Source organism: Charadrius vociferus, unplaced genomic scaffold (assembly GCF_000708025.1).
Source record: "Charadrius vociferus isolate BGI_N301 unplaced genomic scaffold, ASM70802v2 scaffold61, whole genome shotgun sequence".
Classification (NCBI taxonomy): domain Eukaryota; kingdom Metazoa; phylum Chordata; class Aves; order Charadriiformes; family Charadriidae; genus Charadrius; species Charadrius vociferus.
This window is the reverse complement of record NW_009646945.1, coordinates 5,050,275-5,065,975: the sequence shown is the minus strand read 5'-3', so window position 1 is coordinate 5,065,975 and position 15,701 is coordinate 5,050,275. Positions and strand designations below refer to the sequence as shown.

Here is a 15,701-nt window from a genome sequence, read left to right as displayed (position 1 = left end):
GGAGCTGTGTGGGCAGTCCCTGCTGAAGCCTGTAAGCCGCCGTCCCTGGGATGCGATAAGTGAGCTAGAAAGTTTTAACAAGGAGCTGCAAGAGCAGGAGGAGAGCACAAGCAGCGACGAAGATTTGGAAAGTGCTGCGGCTTCTCTGCAGGCAGGTGCCCTTACACAGAGGAGGGCGTCCAGAAATGAGAAGTTGAACCAGGAGCCAAAACACGGTAGTAAAAAAGAAACGGTTGTGCCAGAGGTGCCCATGTTTAAGCCAGGAAGAGTTAAAAGTAAGTCGGAAAGTTGGAGTGTGGGGACGGAGCGTGGCAGCGAGCCGGGCTGCGTTGGCTCTCAAGGCTCCTCGCAGCCAGGAGGGAGCAGTGAAGGAGTCGGGCCAGCAGATGGAAGTCTGATAACAGAGATGGGGACAGGGGAAGCCAAGAGCAGAACAAGCAAGCAGCCAGTTCATGTGGGCCCTCTCAAGAGAGTTTTGTCCAGTAGCCCAAGCAGTGCATGTCACAGTAATCCTTTCAATAACCCTGTCTTGCAGGAGATGAGTGAAGATCAAAATTACCTAGACTTTGTTAAACTGAGCAAAGGTGCAACTCCCACAAATGATACGGTATTAGAGAGAGGCTCGGTAGTACGCTTGTCACTAACAAAGAGGAACCAAGGGCGCTCTGAGCCGGATTTGAGGTCAGTGGGACTTGATGTGGCCCCAGGACCTGGTGCTAACAATTCTGATCACTCTTCAAATGCAAATGCAGTGGAAATCCCTGTGAATGAGTCATTGCAAGCAAGAGCTGCAAGAATTTTAGGCATAGATATAGCAGTGGAGTCTCTCCTTCCAGATGACCATGTTGGGCCCCACTCAGGCACTCACCCTGCAAATGGTGCGCAGGACTTTAAGTCATCAGTGGGGAGCACAGTAAGTGACAAAGAAGGAAAAAAAGAAGGTTCTTATGAAGGCAGGCGAAAGTGTGGCTGGACAGAGAGTGCTCTCTTTGTGGGAGCGGCAGGCCGATCTTTATACCCTGATGAATGCCAGACCTCTCACCAGGAAACCAGTGCTAAACCACTGGTAGCTGAGCAAGTTCCTCAACAACTTGCGAGCCCCAGCCAAGGTGAGGACCAAAACTTGGTTTGCAAGTCAGCTGTGTATCAGCATTCAGAAAAGAGAGTGAGAAGCACCTCGAAAGTGATAGAGACACTGCAAGGCAAGCTCACTTCTCCACCTAGCCGGACTGCCATGGATCGCTTAGTGCGAATGAAAGAAGTTGACTCTGTGTCCCGGATGAGACGTCTGAGCATTAAGAGTGCAGACTCGGGAGAGGAGGTGGACGAGGAGAAGCTGTCGAGAGTACAAGAGGAGAGAGGAAGCAAACTGGCAAGCTCAGGGGCTGTTTCCAAGCGTGTTATCTCTCTCAGTGAAAATGGACATTTAGGTGGAATGGACAAGAAGAAGATCGACAGAGATCTTGCTTTAGGTAAGACCCTATTATGAGAGATCCAAATGGGTACCATTTCCTTATGTAATGGGCATGACCGGTTTGCTTATGCCCATGTAATACTGCTCAAATAGTAACAGGCTGTAGGTGGTACTACCCCTGTCTGGTTGCCACCCCCTTTGCTCTCCTTGTAGAAGAAATAACGTGAATGTTCTCTGATCCCATCTTAGGAAAAGTTACCGTAAAACTCACTTGCAATACCGAAATTCATTCTCAGAGACTGAAGTGCTCCCGGAGGTCTTATCTCTGTCCAGTTGCTTCAGGGAACAGCCAGCTTCAAACAGCAGAGTTCAGAGACAGTCACTCTAGTACCAGTGTTTGGGAACACGTGGTGATTTAATCATAACCTCTCCTTGAATACCCATTTTTTCCCTCTCTAATACTTAAGTAGACACATACTATATCAGAGTTCAGAAGAAACTGAATAAATAAAAAATAAAAGAAATAAAAATCTGATGTTCTTCTGTGAAGCCTCTGGGAAATGGCTCCATTAAGGAGCCTGGAAAATTCTCTCTCTCATGAATATTTTCCAGATCAGATGTTGAGAATAACTGTTATCCCCAGGTCAGATGGAAAGTTGACTTTTTCAGTGAACACTTTTTTTGTGTGTGTGTGTTTCTCATCTCTCAAAAGCGTATAAACTTGTGTAGTCCATATGCATCCCCAAAGAGTAACCTGAGCTGTTCTCTCTCCAAAACAGTTTTCATACGGCATCGTGTTGAACGACTGAAAACCACTTGTTGCCATAGATCTGTGTAAAGGGATAAATCTCCCAGGCCACCTGTCTAGTCCATTAAATTAATTGGAGTGAGCAAATGTATGGTGTGAAAGTTGTTAAATTAATATTAATCTCCTCCTTCCTTTTACCATCCTCTCTGTAACAGCTGACATTCTACCTTGAGATCTGCACTGGTTATTCATTAAACCTCATCAATATAAATCTGTTCACAGTTTTCCAGTACAGAGGGACTGAAATTAAATGGAGCATACTTTAAAGTGGATTTATGTATTTCCATCTGAAGAGAAATATTTGTATGGGTTCTAAGTATTGACTCCTGCAGTCTTGCAGCCTTTCTTTCATGTCTTTTTTCTGTATCCCACAGCTCTGTGTCTCTTTCTGCCCTGAGCTGTGTTTCTCTAGACCAGATTTTCCAAACAGGCATTCAGCTCCCTTGTACCCATCAGGTCTAGTATGCCCCACATGCATTTCATATGCTTTCCTCCCTTGGGGTTTCTGCTGGAGTGAAGAAAATAACTGTTGTGGTGACATGACTTCAGGGATGTATCAAAACAGATTGTGTGTGTTTTACTGGTGAGTTATTCTGCAGTAAATTAGGTCTAAATTTATCCCTCTTGCTGACAGTGCCAGGCTTGTACTCCGCAGTGTGTTCCCTTTGCAGCAGTTCCCTCGCAGACGTAACAGCCCTCCCCACGCCTGGATAGCGTGGGTGTCCCTTCCTTCGCCTCACGTCCAGTACCGCGGGGTCACACGCACCCACTCGGGGTGGGAAGGCATCTGCTCCGCTGGCTTCTTCCCATCCAGAGAGACCCTGATTTGTTGATGGCCACAAGATCTTCACCTTACCTTAACGGGGCAGGACTGAAGATTCACATTTGTAGAAAGGCCTGGTGCCGTGTCTTCCTCTGTAAACTCTCACTCCAACTTCCAAACTAGCTCACTGGTACCACTGAAAGCCAAAATGAGAATCCTGGAAAACCATTGCATTTGTTGCTTTTAAAGAGTAAATATTGCTAAGGGCCATTCTATTTGGAGTGAGTTTGGGGGATGTTAGTCTTATAATTGCAGTCTGGGCCCGTCGCAGATGCTAGAGGCCTGAGCAGGAACAGGTTTTCACACGTATAATGCAGCTTGGCAGATGAACAGTCATGTCTCAGAGTAAGAGCTCTGCTGAAACTCGGTGGAAGGAGCTGATCTTACTATGCAAATACTGCCATTAGAAGAATGTCTCTAAAGGTTCCCAAGCGCACTGGATGTCTTTTCGCCTTTGCTGTTTGAAGACTGCTTCCATGAGGCCGCTGCTCTGGCTTTGTTTCTGTAGAGAGCATTTCAAATGAGCTTAACCAAATGTTGAATAAACATTTCTGTATCAGTGCTAGAACGCCAATGTTTGTACACCCAGAAGCGGGATGTAGCCTGGCAGTCTGGCACTTTTATGTCCTTGGCTTAGGTGCCGAGGGTGTGGGTAAGCTTTTAAGGAATAAACTGAGCCACGCAGAGGCTCTGTGTCTCGTGGCCTGATTTTCTCCCCTCCCCCCCCCCCCCCCCCGCCACTGCCTGAACCACTGAGCACCTGCAGTTTTGTGGGGAGTTCTGTTGGTGTGAATGTGTCTGGCCTCAGGAAAACCAGGCTTCTGAAACGTGAATCCTTTTTTATTCTTAGGTAAACCTCACACAGAACAGTTCAGATTTTTTGTACGTTCTAGCAGTTTAGATGGCAAACTATTTACAATTGAAAAAATGCTGCTGCTTTGGAGGCATCTTCCCACACCATCAGTGCACTAAGCTTAGAAAGATACAGCATTATCCTGGAGTGCACTAGTCCTCAAAAATTTTTTTCCTCTTGATTTTTTTGCATTCATGTGGTATCTGTTCTTGAAGTTTGGAAATAGCAGAAGAGTCTGAATAGTGATAAGCAGTTCTGAAAACATAGGTGTTGCTGGCACAGACTCCTTTCTTGGCTGGCCTAGCAATTTGAGGAGAGTGGGCAAGAGAAGTGATAAAGGGTCCTGCACCAGGAATCCACTCACTGGGGCCAAATCCAGAAGTTCTTTCCTAGCCAGTCACCCCTTGATATGAGTCTGGATGCTGCAGATAGACACTTCCACACAGGAGGAATAATTTCCCTCTGAGGATTTTTATGCTTGCTTGAATGAAGACATTCACTCACATCAACATAAAAGTCCTGAGGGTGAACGTTTACTCTGAAGTGTGATATTTATGTGTGCAACTATTTTCATGCTCAACTGTTAAAATGCGAGTGCTGTGGGAGTACAGCCTACGGGAGGGATGTTTAAGGTTAGCACAGACACCCAGGTTGCATAAGAGCAGCAAGTAGCACATGGCAGCATGGGCTGCAGGGCCAGTTTGTCCAGGCCCCTCTGTGCCTACAGACAGCTCCGCAGGTAGCCCTGGTTCCTCCACACGATGACCATGCATCCCAAGGAGCCTAGGGTAAGTGAGACATGTGCATGACCTCCATGTAGCCCTGGTTCCTCCACACCATGATTGTGCACCCCAAGGAGCCTAGGGTGAGACGTGTGCAGGACCTCCATAGGTAGCCCTGGTTTCTTCATGCCATGACCATGCGTGATGGCACAGGGCAGGCAGATCTCACAAGGCAAAGCCCTTTCATTGCAATCCTATCCCAGATTCACAAGGGTGAAGGAAAAGGCTCATATCTGCTTACTTCATGGCCAATGTTGGGATAAATCCAATAAAAAAAATCTGATAGAAGAGTGTCCTTGGTGCTTCAGGAAAAGAAATACAAAGTGTGGTCTGTCCTGTGAACTGACAAGAGGTAGGCTGAAAATGAAGACCAATGTTAGTAAGACAGTACAGTGCTGTAGTGAATAATGTTCAAAACGTGAGCTGCAGTTTTGCAGACTGAAGCGAGACAGTCTAACCATAGTGATGCAACGCAGCTGTGCTTTCCTGTATTCTGTTCAATTAATCTGAAACCAAGGATTTGCAATCGAATGAAAAGACTCTGATGACTGGATGGAATCATCACTTCTTCAGCCAGCCTTAAACACCCTGTTAGGATCCTTACAGCATTTACTTGTCCTTAGTGTTCAGTACAAGGGGTAGCAAATCTTACGTCTTTCTCTGCCTGTCAAAGCATCTGAAAACTAGAAGTAATCACTTAGCAGTCAGTGCGCTTGTTGCTACCCACTCAAGATTTCCCAAATTATATCTCCATGCATTTGATCCAAGTTGTTCCTGAATTACACTGGTGTAAATACAGAATTTGGGTCAGGAATGTAGTATGTATCTTTAAGGCTGCAAGTCCAGTATTAGCTTCATTTTTTTAATAAAAACTAGGGAAAATATGTTTCGTTTCTGCAGCTAGCAACGTTGAATAGATTTCACAATACATTATTAATAGTGTTTTTTTGTCTTTTTTCAGATACATATGACCCCACCAAAGTTGAAAAGGTGTGAAATGAATGGAGAGGAGAATAGAGATTTCTGCTCTAATAAGAATGTTTCACTGATTTTTTTCTGGGTGCTTTTTGTTTGTTTTTTGTTCTTTGATGCTTGGAAATTGCCTCCATTTGTGGTGTTCATGGTGTACTGATAATGCCTTTACCACTGCCACTAGGAATTAGCTATTCGTATCTGAAACTGTTGGAAAGACTACAGAAAAAGCTGACTTCTACATTGGAACCATCTGGCTTTGTAGCGTTAAGACTTAATACCTACTGTTGGCAAAGAGTTTTTATCTGGACTCTATTTCAGTCTTCAGCGGGGATGATGAAATGCATGAAGTGAGGCTTTTGAGCTTTCTCTTTGGTGTAAATGTAAACGTGGGAGATTAGCGAAATGATTTTTAAAAGAATGTGAATTTATAAGCTAAACTTCTAAGTATCTACGGTCTAAACTTTCTTTAACTTAAGGGATTTTTGGCCATAAGTAGAAAGTGCTGCTGCACTACATGGGGGAAGGAATGCAAGAAGGTAGCAAAGACTGATTGTGAAATTATTTCTGACTTCCAGAGTTTGAATTTACTCGGATTAAATACTTACTTGCCACCTAGAGAGAAGAAAAGCAAAAACCCCAAAGCTTCTAAAAGATGGAAGACAGTGTACAGAACGTGTAATTATAGTAGCTGGCAACTAGTGTTTCAAACCAATGCAAAGTATACCACTGGCTGTTTTGCACTCAGTATTACCTATTTTTGTTTGGCTGTTTAGAAATTCTTTATATGAAAGAATAGTAGCTGGTTTAAAATAGCCCATTTTAACAAAGTAACTATATTTCTTGTTACAGAATACTATCTATTTTTCTACGATGTAAACAATTGCTAACAAGTGGCAAGTATAAAGAAGTATTATTATTATAATAATTATTATATTTTAAGAAGACTTATCCCTCTGAGTGAAGGTGCCCCAAGCAGATTTCACTTGTGTATCTTAATGCACACTCCATATTGCCACATACTCAGTAGTGCTACCTTATTTTGTTCTGAAAAGAGCCATCTATATATGTATGTATGTATGTATGTATGTACTACAGGGTTAATTTCTATTTTTCCCCACTCAACCCTTGGATCGTTCTTCTCGGAGCCACTTTCTGAAACACAGCTGGGAACTGCCCGGGCTGGTGTTGCTGCCATTACATTCCAGTGATGGTGATTACCAAAAAGTGGGTTTGGATCTTTATCCCGGTGTCTCTGAGTGGCTCAGATAAAATACCTGGTTTCTTTCTTTTACTTTGTTCCCTTTCACAGATTATAGGTTTGGATTAGGCCAGTGTATAAAAATAAACAAAACTGGGTTTAATTCTTCCCTGAAGTCAACTGATGTTGCTGGGGAGGAGTTCAGGTGTCTTCTTGATGGCATTTAAATACATGGCTTTAAATATATTTTATCTGCACACACAAATGCATGAATTACAGAGTTTATAATAAAGCCTATGCATTCTGCTCTTTGATACTGAATTAGCCTGCAAAGCGTTTGTGTCTTTAAAGCCTTTATCTCCACTCCTGTGTGTTTTTTAGTAAGTACCTGTGTACTAACATTCTTCTGATGACTTGTTCATGTACTTCACTGGTCCATCCTACTGGCCTTTTCTGGTTTTTAGCATAATTTTATTTTTTAAAATCTTCTAATTTCTTGAAATGCTTTTTCCTAAGCCTGTAATTTGGAATGAACGATGGGGAAAAACACTCATCCTGTGTTTTGGCAGCAAGAATTTCTTGTCTGTGACACATGATTCTGTTAAATATGGACTATTTAAAGCTTGTTTGAAAAGAAAATGTGGTGTATAATTTATTTTATTAACTCTTGTGCATGCTGTGTAGCAATACTTGTTGACAAGCTGTTCCTGCCACTCTTACTATATCCACCTTTCTTCATCACCATCTAGGACATCTGGGGGCTAGTAAATAACTACAAAACATGTTTTGCCCTCCTCCCCCCACAATTCTGCCCATGAAAATAACAGATCTTAAAAAGAACTGCTTCAGCTCTCATCATCCCACTTACTAGTAAATCTGAGATGCCTAGCAATAACTTGAAAGTTTTAATTTATCCTTGATTTCTGGAGGACTGTAAATTGTCCCATATAACCAGTCCTGCTACCTTCAGTTCATGTCTCTGTGGAACAGGAGTTTTCTGAGCATTTTATTTTCTGATGGGGACGGGGTTGATTCTGCAACGTCTGTTTCATCAGTCATGTCAAGTAATTACTTTTCCAATGCACATAAACAGTCAAGATCTTAAAAATGAAAAAAAGAAAAAGAAATAGGAAGCAACAATATTGCACGGAGGGTTTTATTGGCTAAGAATGAGAAATTAAAACCTAGCAAGTTAGTAAACTTTGTTTTGCAGTAGTATGTGACTTACCAGTGGATGCAAGACTAGAGTTAGTACTGCTTTAAAAATGGCGTATTCTTCTAACAACCCTGGCTGTTTCTTTTCATACTATGATAAATACAGCTATGAAATACATGGAGTACAGCTTTATGAATGATTATGGCTCAGTGTTTCTTCAGTACCTGCGCCATAATTAAAATGTCAGCTGTTGGAATGGGCTGGATGGTCCCATAGCGGAACACGTTTCCAGAAGCCTTTGGCCCGTTGCAAACAGCAGTAAACAGCAAGCTCATTTTACACCAGCTGTAGTTAAAAAACAGTAAATGGTGACTTTCAATGCCTGTCTCAGTGGGTGCATAAAACTGTCATGGCAACAGCTGTCACTGGTAATGGCCAGGGCAGGAGCTCAGGGCTGAGTGGAGGCAGAGGAGGAGGATGTGGCAGCCCGATCCCAGTGCCTCCTGCAATGCATGTGTGTGACTGCAGAGCGGCAGCAAAGAACCACGCATCTCTCTCTATTCTTGGGAGGATGAGCAGAATTAGAACCTCAGCAATCACGTTGTTACAAGCTGGTTTGTGTACCCAGCTTGTGCTGTCGCTGTGCTGCTGTAGCGCGGGAAGCTGGGGTCGGATGTCAGGTTGTCTAAGCGCTTGGTTGGGAAGATACCTGATTCATGACCATTCCCAGAAAATCATGCAAAAAAAAAAAAAAAAGTGCCTGGTTTATACATTTAAAAAATGTGTAATGGGGACACTGCCCAGGAGATGGCTAGCTAAATAGGACGTGCCATCTCCTTGCATTTACCCTGTTGAAATCCAGAATGTCTAGTGAGAAGAGCCTGAAACTTTGGGTTCGTTGTGTAAGGGGCTAGTGAAATAACAGCACCCGGTGGCAGTGCTAAGATGCCAGGAAGACACACAACGAACCCAAAATTTCAGGCTCTTCTCTTCTGTCTGAGAAAGAAGAGTCACCCGTGGGCTTCGGGGCTACTGAATCGTCCTTCACTCGCCCAGGCGGGCAGAGAGGGGCGAGTGCGTGGGGCGCCGCAGCGGCGGGCGGGGGCGGGGAGGGGGACGCGGCGTTGCGAGGGGAAAGCGCTCCCTCGTGCGGTTCCCCTCAGATCCAGCGGGAAGTCGGTTTCCACGAAGAATCGCTATTTTCTGATCCCACTCCAGCCTCCCAACGAGGCAGAAGCGTGGTCTGAGAAGAGCTGGTAAGTACATGTTTCAAATCCCACTGCCATCACAGCTAAACGGGGCGGGATGGGGGAGGCAAAGGAGGGAAACCCTTTTGAATGGCTCAGGCTCGCCGGTGACAAATGCCCAGCGATACGCCTCACCGAGCATCACTTGTCAGCTGCTGACTCAAAAAGCCTTCCCTAGGTTGTATTCCATACCACGTTTTATGGCAGAGTAGTCTTTACTGCAGACTCTCCTTTATCAAAGCCATCAAGTTTCCTTGAATCAGCTCCTGATGTTGGGAGCAAACAGTCCATATACTGAAACATCCAATAACTCTCGAAAAAAATTAAGGACAGCATGTGCTTAAAGTGGTCAAGTAACAGAATTAATCTGTCACCCTTCGAAAATAACCAGGCCCATCAAGCTTATTTACATATAAATATTGCAATTCAGTAAAATATTTCTGTTTAATATCATAAATCATTATTAATATCTAGGGCCAACATTCTGTTGCCTTTGCCACGTGGACAGCCAGCTGAATGTTAGTTTTATAACAACCTTCTCTTCGGGTTAAAATGTTGGTATTTCCTTCACTGCCCCTTTTCAAAGGAAAAACTAGTGGAGTGATTGGGAGAAAAGTAGAAGTGAAATGTTCTTGCATTTTAAATGGCAGAAGTTCTTGCAATTGCAAAGTGGGCACTTTTGTCCAGGTTCAAGATCTGATAGAGGCAAGTATATGTGAGAGTGCATCTCTACTTGGCAGGAGACATCAGCTCAAAGAAGAGAGACAAAACAGTGTTAAAAGGAATGGAAAGGATTGACAGCTTGTCAGCCTTTTGAATGTTTTCAGTAAAGCTGTCTTTTTGGAGGTCATTGGTATTTTCTTGGTTGAGCATAAAACAATCCCTTCATTTCCCTCCACTGGCAATAAGCCATGATGCTGCGGTTCTAATTTACTGGAGTGAGATTTAATTGCAAGTGGAGTCTACAAAGTTTAAACTTCTATTCTTCTGCATAATCCCAATAAAGGATCAAGCTGAAGATTTCATGAGATGATGACTATATCATTGAATTAATTAGAATTGAAATAATTAGAAAAGTTGGGATATTGTGACTTAATTGTTATTCAGACTCGTATGAAAATGTTCACTGCACCTCCCCCTGGGGACTAAATGAAAGCTGTTTACCATCAACTCCTATTTTTAAAGAAAAAAAATGCATAAAAGAAAAAGGGAAATCCTGATATCAATAACAAAGCCCAAAACTGCAATGCTACCTCCCACCCATGGTGAAAAATATGTTTGCAATATGGCTTGCAGAGCCACACAGCAGGGAGAGGGTGAAGGGAACTTAAGTCAGAACTGACCGACACATGGCTGAGATTAGAAATAAAAATGAAATTTCCCAGCCAAGAGAAACCGCAATAACATACAGATTATAAAATGAAGAAGGAACTTTCCACCCTCAACAGCAGCAACCTCAGCCTTCTTTTGAGCTCTGGACTAGCAGAGAAAATAATCAGAACCAGTCCAAAAGCCATTCCTAACCTGGAAGGAAAATAAGGAGATATATGTGCTGGACAGTATATCAGTATCCTTGTGTCTTTGTCCTCATACAATGCAGATAATTCTCCACACTGCCTTTCAAGATACTGTGGCCTATTTCCAAAACTAATACTATGTCATTGCTACAGTTCTCTGCTCTAACTAGCCCAAAGGCAGATTTAGAGGGATACAAAGAGAGGAAACAGAGGTAAGCAATTGCAATACTATTTATATGATATCAGAAGATGAATGTGTTTTAAGACTTTTCTTTGCATTTCTTTCTGCACAATGCAAATACTGTGTTTCTGGGTTTACACGTAAACTGGAGGGGTGCTGTTATTCAAGAGAAGACGTTCTCCAAATAAAGATTTTGCATGGATACGCTCCTCTGGGATGGTGTCAATGTTGTTATTGTGGGGCAAAATGGAGCATGTGCTTTGATGTTTGCATTGCCTTCGAGAAAGATAAATGCATCGGTGAAGTGTTAAAAGGCTGCAGTATTCTCCTGCTACTTCAAAACCTGACGTTGTGACTGCCCTCTTACACCATCGGGTACAAAAATTGTGTTTGCTTGAAAGAATTACTTTCCACATCCGCACTTTCTCAGATCAGCACAGACTGTAGGTCACACATTTCCAAGTTGCGTTCTGTTTGTTTGCTGCCTTTAGGGTACGTTCTGCCCCTGCGCAAGAGTCGATTCCTCCTTTACTGCCTGGCAACCAGCCACCTGCACCGGGTAAACCTACAGTGTCAGAGCATTTTCCACTCCATGTGAGTATTTTCCACTCCCTTTGCACACGTTGATATGGCACTGGGATAGTTTACTTTGGCTACATTGCAGTAAAGAATGGCATGCTCTGTATCTGTGCTGATAGGACTTCAAGAGAGCTAAGTTACCAAGTTAATATTAAAAAAAAGCTTTTTTTTTTTTTTCAGGCAAAAGTGTAGGCTGCTGTAGAGATCTGGGGAGGCTGCACATGGAAATCACAGGGGCAGTTTTGCTCTCTTTTTCTTTCCATCGTCCAGCCAAGCTGATCTCACTATACCCTCTCCTTCCCCACCCTCTTGAAGTACAAAAACCTCAGTCAAACATAATCCCATTTTCCACCCAATCTGAATGTAGAAACCAATCTTCCCATTCGGAAGAAGGCAGTCATCTGGTTCTTTCCAACTGCTCATGGGTGAGGTTTTTTGTTCCTACTCTTCACCTTAGTTCTGGTCCCTAAGTCAATGCATGCATATTGTTCATTACTTTTCTTCACAAGCAGGCATATATATGGCTATGGAATTGGCATGTTTGTTATCAGCTACACCAGGTGGAAGTCCCCAGCATGCCTAGGGATCAAATTGTCCTGTTACCCTGAGACCTAATGCTTCACAGTGAAGGGCTGGATGTGTCTTGGGAGCCTACATGCACAACCCAGTAGGAAAGGTGAAGGCATGAGGGCAGAGACCTTTCTGTACTTGCTCCCACCCAGCTGCACCCACCCTCTCTGCCAAGAGGTGGGCAGCCGTACCAAGGCTGATGCTGGCTCGCACCAGCGGGGAGCCATTTCTCGCTTTTCTCTTGGATGTTACCTGGCCAGCACTCCCATGACACGCTTCAGGCGGTCAGATGTTCGGCTGTCTGCCATCAGACAGGGACAGGGCTGGCCAACATAGTCTATGCTCCCTCCAGACAAATCTGTGGGTGCTCAGGCCCACCCTGACCTGCAAAGCAAGTCGGAGGTAAACACAAGGGTGGCTAAGGATGAGTGGATGCAGCTCAGCCCTCACTCAGAAGGTTTCTTGCTAAGTCAACCAGAAACCCTCCCCACTGCAGGGCTTCCCTTCACCCCCTCTCCAGCACTAGTTGGAGAGCCACCAGCTCATCCACCCTTTGCCACACTAGCCCACACATGCCTGACCCTTGTATAAGACCTCTAGCTCTTATCTTATTGTACACACACCTCATCTTCTTTATCTCTCCCACTGACCTCTTACAGCCCTAGAGCATGTTTGACTTTTCCTGGGTAACAATGGTATGCATGTCCAGGTTCAATTAAAGCTCTATTATCTCTCTCTGTGTTCTGCTTTGCATCTTCCCTTTCCTGGGGGAAAGAAAAACAGCCCCCTGGAGTCTCTCTGCACCATTTATGCAGTGAAGTGCTAACGCCAGCTTGAAGACGTGTCATACCTCAGGGGGTGATGCAGAAAGGAAGGAAGCTAACTCCCTCCTTTTGCACCTTGAAATAAGAAAATTTCTTATAATGATAACCGAGATCAAGGCAAATGTTTGCCCCAAAACCAGGAAAAAAGACTTTAAATATCTTTGAGGGGATATAGTACTGCTCTGCAGTACCTCAAGGGCTGGCTGTATCTCGCTTTGCCATTGATTTCATAGCCCGTCCTTGAGAAGTGCTGGGTGGAAAGATGCTGCCCTAACCGGGGAGCTTCAGCTTCTCCTCTTACCCCTTCCCTGCTCCATGTAGCCTGCAGAGTATTTAGACTTACTTTCTGTGTACTGCCCCAGGAACAGCCTTTCGCCGCAGTTTCGCTATAGTTGCAACAACCGCCAGCAATCCGAAACCTGCCCAGCAAACAGCATGGTGACCTAGCCGGCTTGCCTCATTTGAAGCGGCAGGGTTATGACATTTTGTGGGCAGGAAGGCTTGTCGTTTGTCCCAGTTTCTCATTATTATTCATGTTTAGAGTATAAAGGAAGTCCTCTGCTCTCCCAGTGGTGGGTCACACTATTAATACCCCAGATGGCACAGGACAAGGAGGGCTGTAAAACTCAGGATGTGGGTCACAGGATGGCTGTCTGCTTTCTGTCTGGGAGAACACGATAATAAACCCTCGCAAAGAACTCTGATAACACCACATGAAAGGAGTACAAACACTGTGGAGAAGATCATCGGCTGCTGTAAAATGTCACCACTCTCTTCACTTCATGATATGCTGCTTTTCTTATTTCCTTCCCTTCTCAGCCTCCTCTTGGGTGCCTGAAGCTGAAATGTATCCACAAAACTTTTTTTTTTCCTTTTGCATTACTTTTCAGCTCTTTCTCTCTCTCAGTGGAGACACACCTCCGTGTTCCTGCAAGACCCTCCTTGCCCTAAGCAGCTCTCATACAAATCGTTCAGTACAGCCAAAGGTCCCCTGAAGGATATCAGCACCGTGCCAAAATCACAGGGCCCCTTCCCCTGCCCCCAAGAATCACAGTCACTGCGGGGAGGTGGGTCAGGACAGTCAAACAGAGGCCACCAAGCTCCTGGGCCAGATCTTAAACAGAAACATTCCTTATGCAGAAATCATCCTTTATTCCCCCAGAGTAGTGAAAAACAAAATTCATGAATGTTGTCAATTCTTGTTGATGGAGATGGGGATGTTCATGGAGAACACTGTGACTTTTATTGCTGTGTGCTTTGCATTTTCATTATATAATGATAATTGGCTATGACGTTGGTGTTTTAATAACTCCTGGATAATGTTTTTGATAACAGATTTAGAGAAAGGATTTGGGGGAAGTGGGAATAATGAAACAATTGTGGATACATTTCAAACCTTCTAAAATGCTCTTTGAAAACCCCCTTTTTTCCCCCACAAAAGTAATTTTTTAAATTTTTCTAACGTGCTTACACCTCCAGCTTCCCCCCACCCCTAACCTTTCATACCACGACTGCCAAAGCCTGGTGTGTGCACAGCTCTATGGAGCAGAATATCTATTGCAGCTGAAGTTATAATTCAGTGGTTGGTAGATGTTGGTGTCTACATTTATATCTGTACAGTTTTGTTGACTGCTGAGAAATTACACTGCTTTAACTATGTGAGTGAAGCAGTAGGGTTTTGTAACATAGGTTCATATTTCATCAGACAGGGTTGAAAGGTGTAACTCATGCCTCATAAGGCAAAGGAGATTTATTTATCTCTTTTATTCTCCTTCCCCCCGAGGTAGGAACTGCCCTCTACTGCTGAATCAGCAGGATATGCCCTGTGACGCAGACTTTAGCTGGCTGAAGAGCCATTAATGGGTCTGAAAACCATATCCTACCCCAGCCTCCCTCCACGCAGCGTGCGTGGGAGAGGCAGAGAGCCCAGCAAGCAGCATGGGAGAGGGAAGCGGACACCCCTGGTACACACAGCTGTTATCTGTGATAAGCTGCATCCTGTGCCATGCTCCACCTCGCTGCCGCAGGGAAGGCGTTTGAACTTCAAGACCCTTTCTCAGTTCAATCCCTATCTGACAAACACACAGCAGGCAGCTGGAAGAAAAAGCAAAGTTCAACCCATCCCCAATGACTCAGCTTCTAAGACTTCTGACCAATTTCCTAAAACTCTGCCTTAAGGATTTTTTTTTTTAGGCAGTGTAGGTACATTTGAACCATATAAATAGTTGAAGGAGTTCATAATAGCCATGGAGCAGCGAAGCGAAGAGATCAAGCTGAGAAGGGAAACAAAAAACTCAATTACATGCAGGCAGGGCAGTAAAAAAGCCAAGCTCCTTTCAGGAGCGTCACTTGTTTAAAACTGCTGCAGCTGACCTCTGATCTCCTGTCAGCCCACGAACCTCACTGGAGTGTGGTTGTTAGCTTGCACGTCCCCTTTACAGGCGGTTAGTAGCCACTACTCTTGCTCTGACAAGGGGTTGACTGTGCTTTTCAGTGGAAATTCCTGGGAAGGTGGTGATGGACCTCCTTCCCCAACCTCCTCCCGAAGAACTGCTCACGCTTGAGAGTGAAAAGAGTAAAGACAGAGACAAGAATCATAGCTATGATGTGTCTCCCTTAACTTCAGGTCATCTCCGTGAAGCAGGTGTTCCCCTTTTCGGTGTCCACTCTGTTTTTACACAGCAAGACATGACAACCGTTTATGGGCTTCAGTGGCCTGTCAGGGAGTTGGCCCTTTGCCCTCCTGTCCAGCCAGCTCACAGCACCCCTTCAGC

The 15,701-nt window shown here is 44.3% G+C and overlaps 1 protein-coding gene across 1 annotated transcript in view; it reads left to right on the top strand.

Annotated features, from left to right (window-relative positions):
* The window catches only part of KIAA1462 (KIAA1462 ortholog), a 15,322-nt gene extending 9,263 nt beyond the window's left edge, over nucleotides 1-6,059 (top strand). The window contains exons 3-4 of the mRNA XM_009895129.1: nucleotides 5-1,472; nucleotides 5,642-6,059. Of these exons, the coding sequence (XP_009893431.1) occupies nucleotides 5-1,472; nucleotides 5,642-5,676 (1,503 nt within the window). The 3' untranslated portion in view covers nucleotides 5,677-6,059. The remainder of the gene's footprint in view (nucleotides 1-4; nucleotides 1,473-5,641) is intronic.
* The last annotated feature ends 9,642 nt before the right edge of the window (nucleotides 6,060-15,701 follow it).